A 19685-nucleotide genomic window follows, 5' to 3' on the forward strand; every position below is an offset into this window, starting at 1 on the left:
ATATATCATTTCGGAGACTTGGAAACAATTTTTATACTGATGCTCAAAGCTGAAACTCAGTTTAGCAGGCATGATTGAAAATACCTCAAATAAGCTTTCTGATTGGCTGACGACCAGACGTATGTAAAGATGCCAAAGGGAACAGTGAGCCCCATTTTGTTGCTGCAAAGTGCTAGCTATGAGTGGTAAAGACCATATTAGTTTTTATATATGTCACACTATGGGTGAATTAGGGAATGTGCATGTACTTTGCCCAAAATTGTCCATGAGAGATTCCTCTAAGGAATTCTCAGAGATTTCAGAGATTGCAGCTTGTCAAGTTTCTCATAACTAGAAAAGGACTGATATGACAAGAGCCTTCTGTTGAATTTAGGGCATGGCTGGATATCCCCATTCTTTTATATATTGATTACACACCAAGTCCATTCTTCAACAGAATCCAGTGGATTTACATTTACCCAACAGAAGCTTTATACAAATGTTATGAAGCCATTTCCAAACAAAGTTCTCAAATAAAGAACAAAGAATTAAGTTTGGCGGATCAGAGAAACTATTGGCTGCAATGAGATTCAAAACCTATGTGCCCAGGAGAACTGGTCCTGTGACAATAAAAGCAACAAATTCAAACAATATTTGGCATTCAATTCATTGAATGACATAAAATGAAAGACATCTTGTGACTAGGAATTTGCTCTTGTGTGGTTCCTACCAGTCCTTTGCGTGCAATATTAAGGAACATTTCTTAGCTTTGTCACATGTGTAATTTGTCATTTTTAATTCATATATTTCTTATGGTGTATTTGTGAATATTATGTATTTATTTTAGTTCCTAAGTCTCTTATTGTAAGGGTGTACAGGCTTCCGGGCTACAGGAATTTGGTTTCCTTTTGTACATCCTGATCCACTTGTGTTTTCATACTTTGTTGTTTGTATACTGTTCTTGTGATTGGATCAAATACATAATGAAATGAAACATAAATAAAACTTTTATAACAAAAAAATACATGTTCAACTTTTGTCACAATGACAACATTTGGAACAGGATGCTATGACAGATATAGCTGGATCCAATGTGCCAGAAAATTGTAATTTCCATTGCTTTGTACTCATCCCAACACACCTGAAGTCCCTCCGAAAGCCTACACAACTCACCTTTACGAGCATGTGTTTTTCCGCTGGAAGTACATAATGCATCCCTTCAAAGTGATCGATGCAAAGATTGACAATTTCACAGAGGAGATCTTCGTAGCATTCGATCTTTATGATGTTCTGCTTCAGGGTGTTTGTGATCTGATCATTGTTGGCCAGAAACATCACAACTTCTTGAGATTCTTTTAGAGTCTTCGGATCTGCCATCACTCGAAGAAACTGGGCCGCTCTGAGCAGAGGAGGACATAAAAAGGGCATTGGTATCACTCAATGATGCCTGAAAACAGTCAATAGTTGACTGTCAATATTTGACACGACTTCCGAGTTTTTTACTAGAGAAAACTTTTTCTACTCTTCCTTTGTCCCCAAGAATCTCTGTGTGGTATCTGATAAAGAACCTCGTAAGGTTTCTTCGTAATTGTTTCAGTACTTTAAAACAGACTTTTTGTCATAAAGAAACATTTCATAAATAGTGATGAAAATACATCACTAAGAACTCTTCAGACAAGGATTCTTCATCACTTTTCCCGACTAAATATCAAACTTCAAAGATTTTCACGACCAAGAAAAGAGGGGTTTTTTTCCTATTTTTTCTTCCTACAACTTCTAGACTTTAGCTCATTTTTCTAAAACATGTGGAAACCATGTTAAATGGATCAGTTGCGATATTCACTTGCACTCAATTCACTTAATTTGTTCCCTCCCACCCTGCTAAGTGGGTGACCCAATAGGGGTATTAACTACCTCATAGGTAATCAACCAGAGGATTTCCAAATTAAGTAAATCTTAAAAACAAGGTCACCATATTAGGCCTTGTTAGTTCTACAAGGGGGTTTTCTATAGTTTCTGTGTTTCATGAAATGTACCAGCTTCATCAAACTCCATCAGCTGATATCACTGATTTTAAGAAACCAGTTTCCTCATTTAGGCTCACTTTAGAGTTACATTTATTTATACAAAGTCTACTAGAAGTCACATCCCTCGGTGTTTACAAAAAGGACCTTTTTCCCCCCTTTAATTTTGTCACTATATACAAAAATCACATTTACCGTCGGTATGCAGCATAATCATTTCTGATGCTAGATTTGATGTTCTTCAGAGCGTCCAGCACAGCGAACATGTTAATTAATTTGCCCAGAGTAAGAAGGTAAGCCTCGGAAACAAAATCCTTCCTCCTTTCAGAGTGACACAACCGTTTGATATCCCTACAGAATACATCGATGGCTCTTTGCTGTAAAAGAACAAACAGTCAATAGCATGGTTTTCAACTTAGATTTTAATTTCCATCAATATACTAGACAAGGGGAAGCAAATGCATAACAAAACACGACCAATTAGAATGAAAGTGGACGTCAGTGATGACCTTACCTGGAAATACATAAAGTTGACCAGTTTGGCAACTTCTGGCTCCATGACTTCAACAAACTTCTGGTATATTTCAACCCGATTAGGCTGCTGGTTTGACTTGATCTAATGAGGGGTTTGAAAGATAAAGAATATTGTAAACCAATAAATGCAACACTTTGTACTAAATATGTAACACTAAAATGGGACATGCATGATACTACTGGGAACCACACTAGAAATGTATACATTTGCTGAAACTGAAATAGTGTCTTAACAGTGTCAGTTGATAAGAAAGATCTAAGCATCGTAAGTGTTATTTTATTATTGTTTTGCCTTAATGTTTTTCATCCTAATGCTTAATAATACTAAGCAGCATGACATTTAAATATATATATGTAAATGCTGTATAGGATGGTAGTTTGGTAGTTCTTCTAAACCCCAAAAGGTAGGACCACATGTTCATTAGCCTAGAAACCACTTACAGCAGGCATAGCTCTGGAGCAGCTCCTCCATGTGTAGAGAGTGACAGCATATGTCTCCCCTTCATCTAGTAACTTGTTCTAAAATGGTAGTAGGAAAGAAGATAAAGAGAAAATAATAACCATCTCAAACTGAAAATTTAAATTGGAAACAAATGACCTTGCTCAAGTTGAGAAACAAATTTTTCATTTTATGGAAGAACTTTTCTCCACAAGACTTCAGCCCTAATGCAACTCCTCATCCTCCACTCTTCTTATGAGCAAGGGGGCAAGGGTTTCCCAACTTTCACTGTTAACTGAAAATTATTGGTAGATTTTTCCAATTCCAAATCACTGAGCCCTCTTGTAAATAAAACAATTACTAAATTCATGGTTGTATTAGTGGCAGGCAGCTACTGTGCTATCACTATCAACCATACATCTCCATTTAGGAATTCCACCTTGTAAACCTTTTCAATTTCTTCCTGCATGGTCATGAGACAAAGGTTTCAATGACTCTTTTACATTGTTTGAGCAGTAGTGATTTACAATTTGTTCAATCCTCTCCCCCCATCCTCCCCCCTTACACAAAAAAAGAAAGAAATGATGGCAAAATTGTTGGCTTACCAGTTCAGAGTGTACTGTTGCCTCTTCTGTGTATTTCGCAATACCAGTGACAAACGCTGTTCTGTCTTCAAAGTTTGTGTCAAAGTTTGGTTGATATGTAATGGAGAGGGCAGCAGCTTCAATACATGGCTGTTGGTCTGGTAAGGGCAACTCCTCCAACAGGTCAACATTGGAGAGTGCATCCTCCAGGGATATTGGTGGTCCTCCCGACATCTTGTCCACTCAACCTCTCAGAGCTAGATGTATGTAAATGATATTTTCATCACAAACAGCACAAGATATGACTTACACCTCTATATTCAAATGAAAAATTGTTGAGTGTTCTTGCTTTAAACAGTGGTCAAAGCATGTACCCAAACTGTTAAAAATAACACACGCTTCACAGACTTTCTACATTTAAAATAAAAATAGCGGGTTTTGACCTAGAGTTCTACGCGATTATGTAGAGTGAAAGTATTTTTACCCTTTATCAGCTAGACCCGGTTTGGACATATTTTAGAAAAGTTTTACGATTCCACAATCATTAGAGGACGGATGATGCACACTTAACATAAAAACTGAGTAAACTATGGCCATTATTCAAGATGTGCTAGTTCTTACTATGTGTATTTTGTACCAGCTTAAAATTATGTTGGTAAAACCTCCTAAGCTAAAAATAAGATATGTATACACTTTTAGTCAACTTTCATATCACATGATCCATACAAGGACGTTATTATCGACTTTGGAAATTAATTGCAAAAGTTTGTAGTGATGGTCCAGCAAATCTTTGCATGGAATAAAGTATAATGCATCCATTTGAGCAGTTTCATTAGACATAGCAATTAGCATAGTGCTAATTATAAGATGATGGTAATCCATACACTGATAATTGTACAGATAACTATGTAATGCAACATGTGACCTAAGGTTCAAATGGTAAAATACTGTCTACTTCATCATCTACATATTAATATGAACGAAAATATGGGTGTACTAGTATTGATGGAGCTCACCAAAGTTGGACTGCTAAAGAACATGGGGAAAGTGAACTTAAGAAAATAGGAATCACACAAAATATTTAGATATAAAAATAAGTGGCATACAAAAAGGGGATGTAACATGGGAATTGGGATTAATAAAGGCTGCTGTATGCCGTGACAGGTCTGGGCTAGGTCCCTTGGCATAGACCATTTTAAAATCATTGCTTCATTTATCTATTGGTAACTTATAAGTATATGGTGAGTAAAACACTTTTCAAGTTTTCTTCAACATGCAGATTGCACGACCTAATCGTCATGAACTAACGTTGCATTTGTGTTTCCGACTATTTACGACACACAATATACTTTAGCATAGGCTCAAGTTGGGGTACAGTTACCTATGCGAAGTAGAACGCCCTAACGTTAGGTGGCGATCGGCAATCTTAAAACATTCTTTTTCCGGAACCGAGGGAAACCTGCTTTTATAGCTAGACTTTCCAGGTGATTTTTAATTACTACTTACGCCTTGTTAATGCTTCCCTGTGTTGTTAGAATCCCTCAGTCTTTCAAAAGCAAATTTTAAGGCCCACCTTTTCCCTTAATACCAGGAAGAAGAAAAAGTGACAAACTTGTTTTTACCAAGTAAAGAGACCATGGTAAGGCACGGAAATGAGCTAGAAAGACACTCAGTTAGGGTTAATCATACCATTTTGTGTGACACCTCGACACACATGATTTTGATTTATAATAGCATTGTAGAGATATAAACGTGAAACAGCGGATGCAACCATGAATCGTAATCCAGTATCTATAGAGTGTATACGTATAATGAACATGTCATTTCCAATCTAGCATTTCTACCAACATTTTGACAATCCTTGACAATTTTAGCCTGTACCTGGATGTTTTTGTTGTGAGCAAACAAGGCGAAAATGACTACAACATTTCATTCTCTACTACCAAGGCCGGTAGAGCCACTTTGGTTTAAGATGGACACTCCGTTAGAAGACGAGGAAGAGCTCTCGGAAGAAGAGAAAAACCATGAAGCATGGGTAGCCTAACCGTTACTGATTAGTACTATAGTATTACTATAAACGTCCAGGTGCCCCTAACAAACGCCCAAACCAAGGCCCAAGTTAATCTCTCCAGCGACCTGGAGACTAACTCTATCAGTACTAATCGGATTCGAATTTTTCTATCCATTATTTTGTAACTAAGGTATATGAGGTGTCATTCTCAGTACAATGTGAGAACAACCAGAAATGTACAGCCCTACTGTACTTCACTGGAAACCCTACCAAGTAACATTAGGCCATTCCCTGAATCCTGATATGTGAGTGTAAAAAGAATATGATCGGTGACATATAAGACTTGATAAGCATACTGACATTGGTATTTCAAGTGGTTCGGCATGTAGGATAATGTCCCTCTCGGTACTAGTTGGTATGCCGGCCCCACTATAAAGAATGGTGCTATGTATTACCAGGCGCGTAGCCAAGGGGGGGGGGGGCGAAAGGGGCAGCCGCCCCCCTTGAGCATTTTTTTTTTTTTTTTTTAATGTTTTTATGATATCGCTAGTATTTTCAAAAGAGAAAATGCTAAGATGCAACTGACAAGGCCTGGAAAGTGCCATTTCCAGGGATCTGGGAGGCATTTTCAGCCAAAACTTTCTGTTACGCTTCGCGCCAACCCATGGTGGCACAACACTTAGATAGTTTGCAATGCCGAATCTACAGTTTCGCCCCTCCCTTGGCAAATTCCTGGCTACGCGCCTGTGTATTACTAGTATAAGTGTAGAAACTAGAAGTAGAACAGTCATTGTTTTGTCATTCTCAAATTATTTTTAGGACGTCGCTTCACACCCTTAACCTATTGTGAATTAATATGTATTATTGCATTTATATTATTATTTATCCCTAACCTATGCCGACCATTTACCATTGTTAAACTTGATGCCAACCTATTATCGAATGGTATAGTCCGGCGCTGAGTGGGACTTGATCCACCGTATCAAAATATTATGACATTTAATGTGAAAGATTAGTCATCAGTTCAGTAAGTATTTTGTGCAGTGAAAGTCTGACTGCCAAATTATGGCACTATAACCAACCTACTGTAGTTTAACTTAGGCATGACTGATATTTTCTGTGATGTAGCCTAATTGCAAGCATTTTGTTAACTGGGTGTAACTTTTGCTAGAGTTTCTGCAATGTTATACTGGTCTTTCTGCTGGACGTTCCTTCACTCACACGCCATGTTTATAAATTTAACATATAAACTCAATTAAAACAAATTTTGTATTAATAACAGTTGCTTACCAAAACTTAACCTTGTTAGATCAGAGCCTAATGCCTGTCAAGCACTATCATCTGCTAAGTTCATAATTAAAAGGATTTTTGATACATCTAAAATCTTTCAACAAATGTATCAGAACATTTCAACCACATACTTGCGGCTGCACTGTAATAATTAACTGACTTTCTATGTTGTCTGTGGGACTGCCAGCAGACTGTTTAAGAAATCAACCCAGATAAGCATCAATCTTCAAATGATCAGCTATCAAGTTGTATTTGTGTAGGATTTGCTTTACAAACTATATTGCATTATACTGTAGTACTGATACACAGGAATGTTTTTTTCCCCTTATCTTTGATTGATATTTGCCTTTAATATGTAAGCTCTGATATATATGATATGATGACTGATATATAATTCAAATAAGCATGAAATCCATATTAATCTTTCAGTTACAGAACATAAGAAAGATGGGACATAATTTTGTACCAATTGGGAAGACAGCTTCTGAGGTAGGTCAAACTCATACATACCTGTATTGCCCAGCGATATTATTTTCCTCTTTTGCAATGTAATATTTATTATGGTGAAATGACTGATTTCTCAGTATTTTGTCTTTTAGCAATTCAGTTTTCACTTTCCTTTGTATGTTAAGTATACAGCTAACATCATGTATATATAATTAGTTATTTCAATAAAAAATTGAATGCAGTTTAAAACTTCAAAATGTTCTGAATATGTGATCTTCTATTTTGATAGAAGTAGTACAAGAACATATTTATATTTTTAAAAAACAAAGAAAAGGAAAACTCTGTCCTAACATTAACAGTTGCTCACTGGAAATGAATATATCATTGATGCATTTATGTTGCTCTCTTTGACAAATTACATTGACAATGGAAAAATAACCCTTTTGATTTCGATTATAAAACTCCAGACTTATGACGAGGAAGATGAAGAAGATGACGATGATGTGGACACAGAGGGAGATTCAGAAGAGGCAGAGGAACCAGAGGTGGAGGACATGCAAGAGTTTGACCTGGATTCACATGATGATGCTAATGAGGTTAAATTTGTTGACTACATTTTTGTCTATTCCAAGGTTGCAGGGGGAAGGTGGGTGGGGGGATGGATAAAAAACAAAACTTTAACATCCCTCCTATGTTTGTTATGGTGCATGTATTACTATGAAGCAATAACTGGCTTGATGGGATTAAGGAGCAACAGTGAGCAAGAAATTTGGGGTTGGGGAGGGGGGAGCTGATGGTAAACAAGAGAACTTTTCTGATATCTGACAGGCTCTTCGACCAATATTTTGTTATTTAACAAATCTATAATTAGGCTATTTGATTTAGTATGGGCACACACAGTTTGAACAAATAACACATTTTGCATTTTGCTTAGGTCAAGTCATTTTCAGCGGCATGGTTGGCATTCTTCTAAGGCCATTGATGGCATAAGCCATCGGTGCCATCAGTTTTGTGGAGCCCCACATTGATATGTTTCCTTCAGTTCAGTGTTGTGCTTTTACTTCTAAAAATTTGGCCAATAATTGAAAATTCTGGGCATTGTCACAACAAGGATGCCAAGCCCAGTTTATTAACGTATCCATAAAAGTACCGTCACTCAGGTCAAATAAATACCTAATGACATAGAGTGCATTTGAAAAATATATTTCTTGGTGTGTGAATATTTTTATCTAAATATGATATTAATACTAGTATCCACATATTTGACAATCAGATTGAGATGGAGCTGAACCCAGAAGCAGAGCTGTCCGATTCGCCTCCTTGGATATGAAAGGATGCTGAAGCTCAGATAACCTGTTCTCCTCATCAAAGAGTGTACCAGGGAGGAAAAAAGATCCAGATTTGAACTGCTGAAGAGCTCTCTGTGAAATCACAAACTGCCAAACATGTGGAATTGCAGCCTCCTTTTGTCCCCAGGCAGCTTACATTGATGATGGAATCTTCTGCTACAAACTGATCTTTGCAAGCAGTAGATGGCATATTTAATATACACCGTGATTACAATGCGTGAAGGAAGTATTGTTTGAGTGGGGTTTGTTCGGGTCATTTCATTTGATCTCATGTCTAATCTGGTTTAACACTGAATGGTCCAAGAATAGCACCAGAGTGCATGATTTGTTCACAAGGCTCTTGAGATTCAGCCTCGTCACATACATCAGTCAAGGACAGTTCCAGGGCAGCCCCCTCCCTCTCTTAAAATTTGTCAGCCTTTAAAGTTAGCTTCAACAATAATTGTGATAAACAAAGTAAAATAGAAAGCTTCAGCTGTTTTCACATGTATCACTTTTTGGGTAGTAGTTTTGGTATTTACTGACACCTGCCTCCAATCCCTCCCCTCCCCCAACCTCTCCTCCCACCCTGAGGGATGTCCTGGATCCACCGCTGTATGTTATTCTAACCCTTAAAAGAACATCTTTGAGGGTAATAAAATGTCAAGTAAAGAAATTAAAAGATCAAATTATCTTTATGACGATATGATCATAGCTACATTCTAATGGGAAGCTTATAGACCTCAGTAGAATGTGATACCACTGCTTAAGAACATTATACATTAATGAACCTTCCTCCAGGCATGAAACTCCCTTTAGGCTGTGTCAAATTTGATCATCTCACTTACGATGCGAGAACTGGTATCACTTTTAGCATCTACGCCACATTGTATGTGAGTGTTCTTAAGAGTGGCATCTAAAAAGGGTTCACTTGCAACTTTACAATCTACAAACAATTATCAAACACTAGCTTAGTGTGTAAAGATCCATGCATGAAATAGAAGCTATTTCTTGTATCTATGGTATTAATTTTAACCATACTTTTGTCATATTTTGCTTGATGTTATGATCACAAAATAAACAAATAACAATACTTTTGACTTGATTCAGTTTCTTTATTTTACGCTTTTCTGTATACACCTGTACATGAATATAAATCACATAGTTTTATAAATAAATTACATGATTTTGGGTAAATCATGTTGAATTGCATTTTACAAGTAATTTGTGACATAAGCATGCCTAACAAGCATATCGAAATACCAAATCAATCAACACAGTCTATAATTCTGCAAAACTTAATCATCAGTTATTAGCTAACTGAAAGCCACATGACTTACAGTATACAATCCAATATAATCTTCCTTAGCAAATGAGATAAATATTTCCAAAAATTGAGGGAAAAAGGTGGTGCAGAGGGGTATTGAGAACCAGGTCGAGCCATGAAACAATAAAATCACTTCTGCACTTTCCACACTCTTCAATTTCCTTCAGTATATTATATGAAAATTAGAATATGTAATTCTTAATCAAACATTTTCCTACCAGGTATCACAATTTCATAGGCTCCCTAATCGACTCGGGAAGCTGTAGTCACTTGACCTCAATAAGTCAGGACATGGGTTAAATGTGATCTGCATTTGTAATGGTGTTTTCATATCATTTTGCTAAGCAATATTTTCCCAATGGCATTGTCAAGTTTCCTCAGCAAATTCAGAATAAGTATTAAAAACACATCCGACATAGTGATTTATTAAGTACACATTACCACCAAATGATGGAAACTTTCAGGAACATGAAATCACATCAACACTTCATTTCAAGTGTTCCAACTTTACCTTGGATGACTCTGGATGTCATGATAAGGTTTCCGTTCCTGAGATGCAAAGTTATCTCTAGTATCCAATTTAATTGTTATCGCTTTAACCAACATCAGCATATGATTTTTAATCATGCATGATGCATATAACCACTTATGACAATGCCTCACAGTAAATGCTGTTTACACTGACATCCTTGGTATATAACGCTTAAACTACGGAGGCTTTCACACTCCAGTCAAGGTCACGATTAAAACTGACTCTCACACAAACGACGAGCATCGTTGTCCTAGCTCTCATCATCACGTAGATGCAATTTCCAAAAATTTGTTTGGATAAAAACGGAGACCTTCCACAGATTCATCTCTGCATGCTTTGCCGATCTCCTCGGCAGCCAGCAATCTGAAATCAATTTGAGGAGTGAACCCTTTTAACTTTCATATCAATTCAAAGATGACAAATAACAACAGAGAGAGTTGACAAATGATGTGAGACACATCAGAATATTTTTAAGGAATAAAATCTATGACAAAGTGACAGAATGACAGAATTGTTTTTAATTGTGTTAACACAAACCAGTGAAGTATACCCCCCAAAGAAGGGTTTACCTCCACAAAATATTAACATGTCAGAGAAATTGATATTTAATTCATGGTTTCACACCAATATCACTGGATTTCTTCCCAGTATCAAATAGGTCACTGCTCTATGAAACCTACAAGTAGTAGATAACAAGATTTACCACAATTTTCCTTAGAGATTCTAGAATGCTAATAAAGATATGAGTCTGCTAGTAGTGACTTACCTTCCTTTAGCTAACATGACTGAAATACCTAAAAGTTGAGCTAGTTCATCAGCAGAAAGGGAAGTTTTCTCCTCCAACTGAGGAAGATGAAAAGAGATTTAACTCAGCATAACAAATGATCATTAAAGAATTTACCGATCATATCTCTTCCAAGAATCTCATGCATAATCCCAATAAACTTTGAAAAGTGAAGCTTATCAGTGAAATCCATTTCCCCGTCCTCCTCCATTGTCACTTTGGGGAAAGGAACATTCAAAATTATTTAGCATTTATTAGCAAAACCTAGGTTTAGCCCTCCTTTATGGTCTAAACATGCCTCACAATGCATCATTGGATGTCTATACTTTTTCCCCATGACCTCCTCCCCCTCCCGACCCCCACTCCACCATGGGAGTCACATTCAACATTCTCACAGCTAAATTCTCTGTCTATAAAGGTTCAAGCCCCTACCAAACTCAATCAGGAAAATTGAAATTGCCTCCACCAACAACCCCCCCCCCACCCCTTGCTCCCACCTACTGTACCTTTGAAATCTTGTGCATGTCACTGATGATACATATGTTAAACTGGTATGGACCACCAATGTAATTGGTAAGCCTTTAGTGTTTATTTTCTGAAAAGCTGAACGTGTTGTCAAAATGCAACCTATACTGATATTTAATACTATTAATGATCAGTAACATTATCTATAACACATGCCCAACCCTATATCAACATACAAAAAAACACATTCAAAACAAAAATGGATGCTTACTAAGGTTGCTGCTTCAAAGACCTTCTCATCTTCACCTTTGGATATAGACTCCAGAACCGCTACCCCGCTGCTAAATATCCGTAATCTGAGAAATCAAAAGTCAACATTTATCATTTCTGCATTCCAAAATACCTCAAACTGACCTATCCTTTTTACGGCTGGTAGCAATTCTGACAGAATCTATTACAAGGTTGTAAAACAACCGCTGCAGTCATGAACTAATTACCAGATAAAATACTTCCTTATTCCGGGATGTGAAGCGGAGTGGGTTACCTGTGATGTCATCATGTCATCATGACACATGATCTTTTCATTTTATTCTGTTTGATTTCATTATTCTTGTTGGTTTCTCCTTTAGAAGCACACTTTGTTGTAAATGTACTCAGAATGCAAGGTTTTGGAAAAGGACCTCCTGGTGGCTAAAGCTGATTGCTTGGCCAAAGTGAAGGAATTTTCTGCATCTTTAGGTCAAAACCAGCCGGGTAATTAAGTTGAAAATGTTGTTGCTTTTTCTTTATTTTGCATCATTTATCCATAGAGGGAATTATTAATATTTCTACAAATGAGTTGCGTAAAGATGACACTCTAAATACAGAGAACTTTGATAGCTACACAAACATTCCAAATAATATCAGATTTGAAGGATTTTGCCCGGATGACATCACAGACCATCCACTGTGATTCACTTCCTGGGGTAAGGGAAGATTAAGCTGGTCAAAATATCTTACATTCAATCAATCATATCTCAAGTCACGGACAAAATACCGACAGGGCGGAATACTTCAATATAAGTTCATCATCAATATGAGTTTAACATTGTCAAACACTATCACTTTAAGGCCTTAAATTTGGACGACATTTGCAATGCACAAATAAATACCCAAAGACTTTGGTTATACAATTTACCTTAAAGGCAGCCTCAGTCTTGAGAATTGTTTACAGGCGTCTAATAAGTCATCCGGTGATAATAGCTGTGGATAAAGAATAGGAGGCATATAGGTAGGTCTGTGAGCCCAATTTACAGAGAGAAGTACTAACATAATACCAATGATCATTTTGTTCTCTTGAAGTTAATATCTCATAAACGACAATGAAATGTTTCTTCCTTTTCTAACAGCCTGCTTCCCTTCAAATAAAACAATGGAAACCCATGAAATGATGAGTATGAAAAAGAATAAGGTAAAATCTTCCATTGACCTGAGAAAGCGTATGATGTTTGCATGTTATTTTACTATAGCGTAAATAAAAATCCTGGTAGTAATTTAAAAAGAGAATTAAGACCAACAAAAAACCAATATCATAAATTGCAAGGTAATCACAAGAAAAAATATAGAGCAGAATCCTAAAAATATTTAGAAACACATTTAGAAACAAAATTAGTAAGATGATTTACTCCTTGGATATGATCTCACACCAATCCAAACATGGGTTTACAAAAGACATGAATAAAGCTTTTCTGAATCTTCATATAGTGAAAAACAAGACATAATTTGTAAATTTATAACTGTGATTCTGTAATGATAATATTTTCTATACTCTAGTTTTACATAATGCTATTTGGATGGAAAAGATGGAAGGGGTGGTCATTACCAGTTTTACAAAATGCCATTTTATATTCGTCTAAATAATCAGCCCAAATGTTGGTCAACAAATAATTACCAAACGACCATTGAAAATCGAGGATCACAATTTGTAGGGTTCAAATTTTTCTTCCTTTTTACTGCATAGTGACAAACATGAAATGGGATAGATGAACAAAGAAAGAAGGGAATCTCAGAAATAATTTAAATATAAACTCACCTCTATTCCCCTCGCTCTATTCACTCTACAAAATACATCTGTTAATGCCATCATGCCTCCATTTTCCTTTTAAAAAATTGAAACAAAAATACACAGTTAATGATTCTATTTCATTTCTTTCATTAATGTAATTTAAAAGTGCAACATTGTCAAGAATATTATGGAAAAGGGGTTGGGGGGGGGGGAGCTAATGGACTAGTATGGCTTGGGAGACTTAAGTATCTGGGTCAGGGTGGGCTAAGAAACTGTATCACTTTGGAAGCACAAGGGCACTTAGTACAGGTACTATTTTCAATTCTCAAAAAAAAAATCTTAATTAAACCCAAAAACATTTCCTCCGTAAATTTTAAGGACACGCCAACCACATACCTCTATTGGTTCCTGCAGGACAGCCACAAGTTGCTTTGCTAACTCTTCGTGGTATTTTAGACCTTTGCCGTGAGTCTCATGGGTCACCGGGTCATTTATACCAAGACTCAACAGATATGACTTAAATTTGACGGTCTGAGAAAAAATGGAATGAATTACGTAAAAATAACGAAAACTATGAACAAGATGTAAACAATAAATTACACTCACTGGTTAACAAATGATTACCAAAATTTTTTTATTTTATTTCGCAACAAGCTGGGCTAAAGACATTTACGATACATTGCCTATTATATGTATAACATATGTGTATTATTATTATATATATAATGTATTATGAACAGAGCGATAGATTGCGCATAATATTTAATTTGTTATTCAATATTTTGATGTGTACCTCGTCTTCACTAATTTCACCCTGCTTATCCTTGATTTTGGTTGAGATTTTCTTGGAGAGTTCTACCATTTCTTTAGCCTGAGGAAAAAAGAGAACAGAGATTGGTCACATGACTTTTTTACTGTATAAAATAAAACTTGAAAAGTGAAGGAAAGGAAAGTCAAAGAAACTTAGTCACACAAAGAATTTCAACAGTTTCTATGTACAGCCAGTTTGGCCAGATATGTGATATTATTTACTACACAGGCCTGCATACATTCTGTCAATATAGGTGGGAGCACTCTGGACTCCACATCCCAGTCCCCACCTACCCACTCCTACTTAGTTTGAAAACTAACGAAGATAAATAAAACACAATATAAGTATGTTTATAAAACAAAAAGGGAATTCAAATCAATTCAGCAAAACTTACTTTTCCAATGAGTTTATCAAGATCTTGAAATGCCTGGGAATGAAAGAAGAAATAGTACAGTGAACTTCTGGTATAAGTATTGCTAATTAAATATCATACATGCTGATGAAGATAACTGGGTTTTTATGTAAGCTTTATGGGTAAAACATTACATGTGACCGAGCAGGAGAACGTACTCTTAATAAAGCTCTTATTAATGTCATCTGCTTAAACTTGTTATTAAGAAAACTTTAAGGCACTGTGTCAACTTTATGATACAGAGGGGGCAGCAGCATATTTTAGCAAGGGTTTAATAGGAGACAGTCTTTGTGCTCTGAGGTTTCACGCAATATACACCTGCATGTCAACACAATATTAACAAGCTGGTCTGCCACGATAATCTCTATCGTTTGATATTGTTCCTGCATTTTGAAGTTGTTGCATCATTTCCATTTGACAAAGTGCTCTTCAACTTCCTTCTTTCAAAACAATACAACAACACAACAAACCTTAGATATATTCTGGTCTGTCTCCTTCCTCTGCTTCTCAAGGTTTCTCTCGATGCCTACTATTCCAGCATGGATTTTTCTCGGCTGTGGAAGCAAGCAGAAATATTTTGGTGTATTTATTAATGTTCCATTAAACACAACACAGGAGTTATTATCCTTTCATAATTCTCATATATAAATGAAATCTTTTTGCATTCCTGAATTTCCACATGATTCAATATGCTATGTATTATGCTCAATATTTTTAAATGTCATACCTGGTTGGCTGGTCTGGACACAGGAGCAAACTCCCAGACTTTCCTAGCCAAGACTTCTGACAGACATCGATTGAACTACCAGGAATGAAAATAAAACAGATGTCAGTTTACATGACGAACAGCATTAATGTTTTTAGTAAAACAGTCACATTGAGATCGGGTGAAAGACTCACAAGATGGTGTACGTGAATGTATTCCTGAGTATTGTCATAATAAAAAACAAGGTGAAAAGATAGTTAAAGCCTGAATAGCACCAAAGTATCACAGTTAGGTTTAATGACAGTATTAAAGGATATATCCTATCGAAATGCATTTCCATGCCCAAAACCAACACATTTCTATGCATATATCCATCACAATGAACACCATTTCTTATGGATATTTGATATTTGGGAGTGGATAATTGTGTGTGAATGGCCAAGGCATATAAATGTTCACGTAACTCAATCTAAGCCTCAAGTTTGACAGTCATTCAAGTCTGAAAGATCATATTTTCAGAGGTGTATCTGTTGCTGGGCAATTTAATATCAACCCATCATTCCGTGTGTGAGCATTTTTCTGGCCAGACATGGAGCTTCTAATTTGAACTTCTGTGATGTTTAAGAATAACTCAAGATGTGACAACCTTGTCGAAGGTTGAGACTGTAATCTTTCATCACTGTTTATAGCAAAATAACACTTTGAAACAATTCACATGACTGTTAAAGACATTAGGAAGCAACCACTCAGTATGACATATTTACAATTTAAATCCCCTTTTTGGAAATGTGAGCCTCATCACACAGGAGAGTCCTGTTTGATATACAAAAAGACTCACATCGTTAGCACCACCTTCCTTAAAGCCCAATCTTATGTGAGTGTGTTGGCTGGAATAGACTGGTCCCTTGGGTTGGTTCGCTCTTGGGGACTGCAGATGGAGAACCAGCTTGGGACTGAAAGAGAAATAATATTGCCAAGGCCACAGTCATGATCACTTATTGAGTCAAAAAATAATAATTGTGAATTATCTGAGCATGTAAAAGTAACAATAAAGTCAGAATTAAACTAGAATGTCTCCACTTCTTCCTTATTCCTTAATATCTTCCTTATTTTTGTATAACATATAAATTTTTACTCTTAATCTCCTCTATCCTCTTATAGTAAGAAAAACAAATTTTAATTTTAGTTTATGTATCTGTTAAACTATGTGTCTTTCAATTTCAACCCCTTTTCTGTCCAGAATTTATTTTATCATCACAAATAGCACTCTGAGCATGATTTCCTTACTTTTTTTTTCCAATGACTATCCTCAAAACTATATTACACAAATTTTCTTTCTCCAAGCATGAACTTATTAAAAAGAGGGTTAATTGTTTATACAAATCTTGATGGTGTGGTCAAAGATATACTTGTAGTGAACCATATGTATGAACTCTTGAAGCTGTGTAAAATGTTGACTTCCAGCAAAAATGGATGTACTACATTATTGTGCAGTTTGATAGTGCATAAGAAAGGCTTTCAGCCATTACACTATGACTGAAAAACACAGCTGGAAACTGGGGAACTCAAACTTATACTGAGTGGTGCTTTCAGAACATCACAGGTTATATAAAATGATAATAATAAGTCAATAAATAAATCAACTTATTGCTCCCAAACATTGTCAGACTAACTGTCAAAACAATTGTAATGTTAACTGTACAAATATGAATAAATTACCTTTTTCCTCTGCCGTCGGACATTTCCTCAACGAACAGTACCAATGAAAGATGCAGGCATACTATGGATTGCTGAGAATAGAAAAATAAATATTTTGGCTTTTACAGCTGAAGAATATTGTCTGCTTTCTTAAGGCCAGCTCATACTCCAAAATATATCTGGGGCAAGAGATATATAAATGAACCATGCATGGTAAAAATGTGTGATAAACGATGTTTCTACCATTTATGGTTTGTTTACATATCTATCACCCACGATTTAACATATCTATCACCCACGATATATATTGAGGCATGAATCTGTGTAGAGGAAGGGCAATGTTCTTAAAACGGATGTGAAAAAATGATGAAAAATGGTAATTCAGCTCAATTGTTTCTTTATCACTAAACTTCAAAGCCAGAAAATAGCCTTGATGGCCTCAATCTGAGATCATCAAAGATTTAGGAGGCCTAAATCTTGGATTTACAGTTATATATTGACAGTTACATGCAAGTATAAAGTGGAAATGGGAAGTTTAAACCTTCAATGTTTCTCCAAAATGTAGTACCTGAAAAGCTGTTTCACTGTAAGCATTCCATTTTAAAGATGAATCAAGTATAGTCCCTGGTTTGATCAACTAAAATCACATTCTGTTCAAAGCAATACTTTATTTGGTTACATTGAGTACACTGACAGTTATCAAAGATAAACTAAGTACTTTGTTAAAAATAAACTAACTAATAACTTTATAGACCAATTACTTAAACTGGAAACATGGCTAAATTAAGCTTAAACAATGACTTACTTGGTTCTGAGGACTTCTCCATATTAAACGTGAATGAGTTAACTGGGCCAGGCCATTTTCAAAATTTGTCTGAAATGTAAGTCAAAGGTTACAATCCATTATTTAGATGGTTAGCCAAACAAAAGAATATCCATAGGCTATTGTAACAAGCTACCCTAAATGTTTACCAGTTGTGTGAAGCATTTGAACAATGTATGCAGCTTGTCTTTCTTGTTTCTAAATCTGTAAACTATGACACTCTAGTCATTCTGATAGGTAGACCCTGTCCTACTGCAAACATTCACCTACAATTAACAATAACAATATTTTAAGCTGTATGTAAAACCCTGGCTATTATGCCATTCCACACTGATTATTACTGTAATTTAAAGTACTAGGCTGCAGTAACCGACTCTACCACACGTGAAAGTAATTGCAATTATATAGTATTTGGCAATAATGAATGGTTGGACATCATGTGGCACAACTATGATACTAGGCTAAATATCCAAGCATTTGTCTTCATTTGACTACGCTGACAGGGCGAGTATCCTTTTCGTGGAACCAGTGCGTTATGTAGATATGTGGTAAACATAGGCCCTGATTTCTTCCGGGCCTGATTGAATACAATAATATTAAAACTAAAATCACACGTTAAAACCTTTTCTGGACCGTCACTTATCTTCACACCGCCTTGCTGTTTTATTACAGTTTCTCCTTCTTTCAACTTCCCGTCAGACCATTCAAAGCGATCCATTATATTTGCTGAAAATGAAACTCAGAATGCAATACCAAGTGTTTGGCTTACAGTGGTGCAGCAGTGAGTGAAACACTCAGAATGCAATACCAAGTGTTTGAATCACTATGCCTTTGGTACGTAAGTGAAACACTATGAGTGCAATACCAAGTGTTTGAATCACTGTGCCATTGATACGTAAGTGAAACACTCAGAATGCAATACCAAGTGCTTGAATCACTGCGCCATTGGTACGTAAGTGAAACACTCAGAATGCAATACCAAGTGTTTGAATCACTGTGCCATTGATACGTTAGGGAAACACTCAGAATACAATACCAAGTGTTTGAATCACTGTGCCATTGATACGTAAGTGAAACTCAGAATACAATACCATGTGTTTGAATCACTGTGCCTTTGGTTCTTAATTGGCTCTTGGAAACGGAAGTAAGTCACAGGTCAACTTATCTGTCGTTGAAACACCTTGAAACTAACCCCAGCCTTACCTAGTTATACGACTGTGCATAATGAATGGCATATAGCAACCATATTGCCAAACATTATATTTCATGCAGTGCAATGTGATCGCATGCAAACTTGTACAAGAGCTGGAATAGGAATTCGTCCAGTCGATCCATGAACCAGCTGTTGACCTCGACAAGGGCGACACAACCTAGCTAGGCCGTATTTGCATATTTCAGTTATCATCAAATACATATGAACAGAATAAACAATATCATTTAGTTGACT

At 36.2% G+C, this 19685-nt stretch overlaps 3 protein-coding genes across 6 annotated transcripts in view; 1 reads left to right on the forward strand and 2 right to left on the reverse strand.

Moving 5' to 3' along the window:
* The window catches only part of LOC139979676 (cytoplasmic FMR1-interacting protein 2-like), a 34192-nt gene extending 28978 nt beyond the window's left edge, over positions 1 to 5214 (reverse strand). For all 3 annotated transcript variants that reach the window (XM_071990693.1, XM_071990694.1, XM_071990697.1), the window contains exons 1-6: positions 5067 to 5214; positions 3582 to 3817; positions 2979 to 3056; positions 2518 to 2619; positions 2199 to 2380; positions 1153 to 1378 (exon numbers count right to left, since the gene is read on the reverse strand). In XM_071990693.1, coding sequence (XP_071846794.1) covers positions 1153 to 1378; positions 2199 to 2380; positions 2518 to 2619; positions 2979 to 3056; positions 3582 to 3794 — 801 coding nt within the window. In that variant the 5' untranslated portion in view covers positions 3795 to 3817; positions 5067 to 5214. The remainder of the gene's footprint in view (positions 1 to 1152; positions 1379 to 2198; positions 2381 to 2517; positions 2620 to 2978; positions 3057 to 3581; positions 3818 to 5066) is intronic.
* LOC139979681 (vacuolar protein-sorting-associated protein 36-like) overlaps positions 1 to 19036 on the reverse strand; it is a 72871-nt gene extending 53835 nt beyond the window's left edge. The window contains exons 1-14 of one of the 2 annotated variants that reach the window (XM_071990706.1): positions 18861 to 19036; positions 18221 to 18289; positions 17437 to 17507; positions 16556 to 16670; positions 15739 to 15813; positions 15482 to 15565; positions 14994 to 15026; positions 14582 to 14659; positions 14185 to 14319; positions 13816 to 13881; positions 12922 to 12986; positions 12016 to 12100; positions 11262 to 11338; positions 9838 to 10858 (exon numbers count right to left, since the gene is read on the reverse strand). In XM_071990706.1, the coding sequence (XP_071846807.1) occupies positions 10759 to 10858; positions 11262 to 11338; positions 12016 to 12100; positions 12922 to 12986; positions 13816 to 13881; positions 14185 to 14319; positions 14582 to 14659; positions 14994 to 15026; positions 15482 to 15565; positions 15739 to 15813; positions 16556 to 16670; positions 17437 to 17507; positions 18221 to 18289; positions 18861 to 18956 (1149 nt within the window). In that variant the 5' untranslated portion in view covers positions 18957 to 19036 and the 3' untranslated portion in view covers positions 9838 to 10758. Of the gene's footprint in view, positions 1 to 9837; positions 10859 to 11261; positions 11339 to 12015; positions 12101 to 12921; positions 12987 to 13815; positions 13882 to 14184; positions 14320 to 14581; positions 14660 to 14993; positions 15027 to 15481; positions 15566 to 15738; positions 15814 to 16555; positions 16671 to 17436; positions 17508 to 18220; positions 18290 to 18860 lie in introns of those variants that run through there. The other variant, XM_071990707.1, reaches the window with a different exon arrangement.
* Positions 5387 to 9025, forward strand: LOC139979683 (anaphase-promoting complex subunit 15-like). Its single transcript, XM_071990709.1, has 4 exons — positions 5387 to 5595; positions 7291 to 7350; positions 7776 to 7904; positions 8582 to 9025. Exons 1-4 carry the CDS (start codon positions 5476 to 5478, stop codon positions 8636 to 8638), a joined length of 366 nt encoding a protein of 121 aa, XP_071846810.1. The 5' UTR covers positions 5387 to 5475; the 3' UTR covers positions 8639 to 9025.
* Positions 19037 to 19685: the final 649 nt, after the last annotated feature.

This window comes from Apostichopus japonicus, chromosome 14 (genome assembly GCF_037975245.1).
Source record: "Apostichopus japonicus isolate 1M-3 chromosome 14, ASM3797524v1, whole genome shotgun sequence".
Classification (NCBI taxonomy): Eukaryota; Metazoa; Echinodermata; class Holothuroidea; order Aspidochirotida; family Stichopodidae; genus Apostichopus; species Apostichopus japonicus.

Bases quoted from the DNA above. Each gene is read 5' to 3' on its own strand.
- LOC139979683 (XM_071990709.1), top strand. From the start codon at position 5,476: ATGACTACAACATTTCATTCTCTACTACCAAGGCCGGTAGAGCCACTT. The intron at 5,596-7,290 runs GTAGCCTAACCG...TTAATCTTTCAG, and splicing joins AGAAAAACCATGAAGCATGG to TTACAGAACATAAGAAAGAT. The intron at 7,351-7,775 runs GTAGGTCAAACT...ATAAAACTCCAG, and splicing joins TTGGGAAGACAGCTTCTGAG to ACTTATGACGAGGAAGATGA.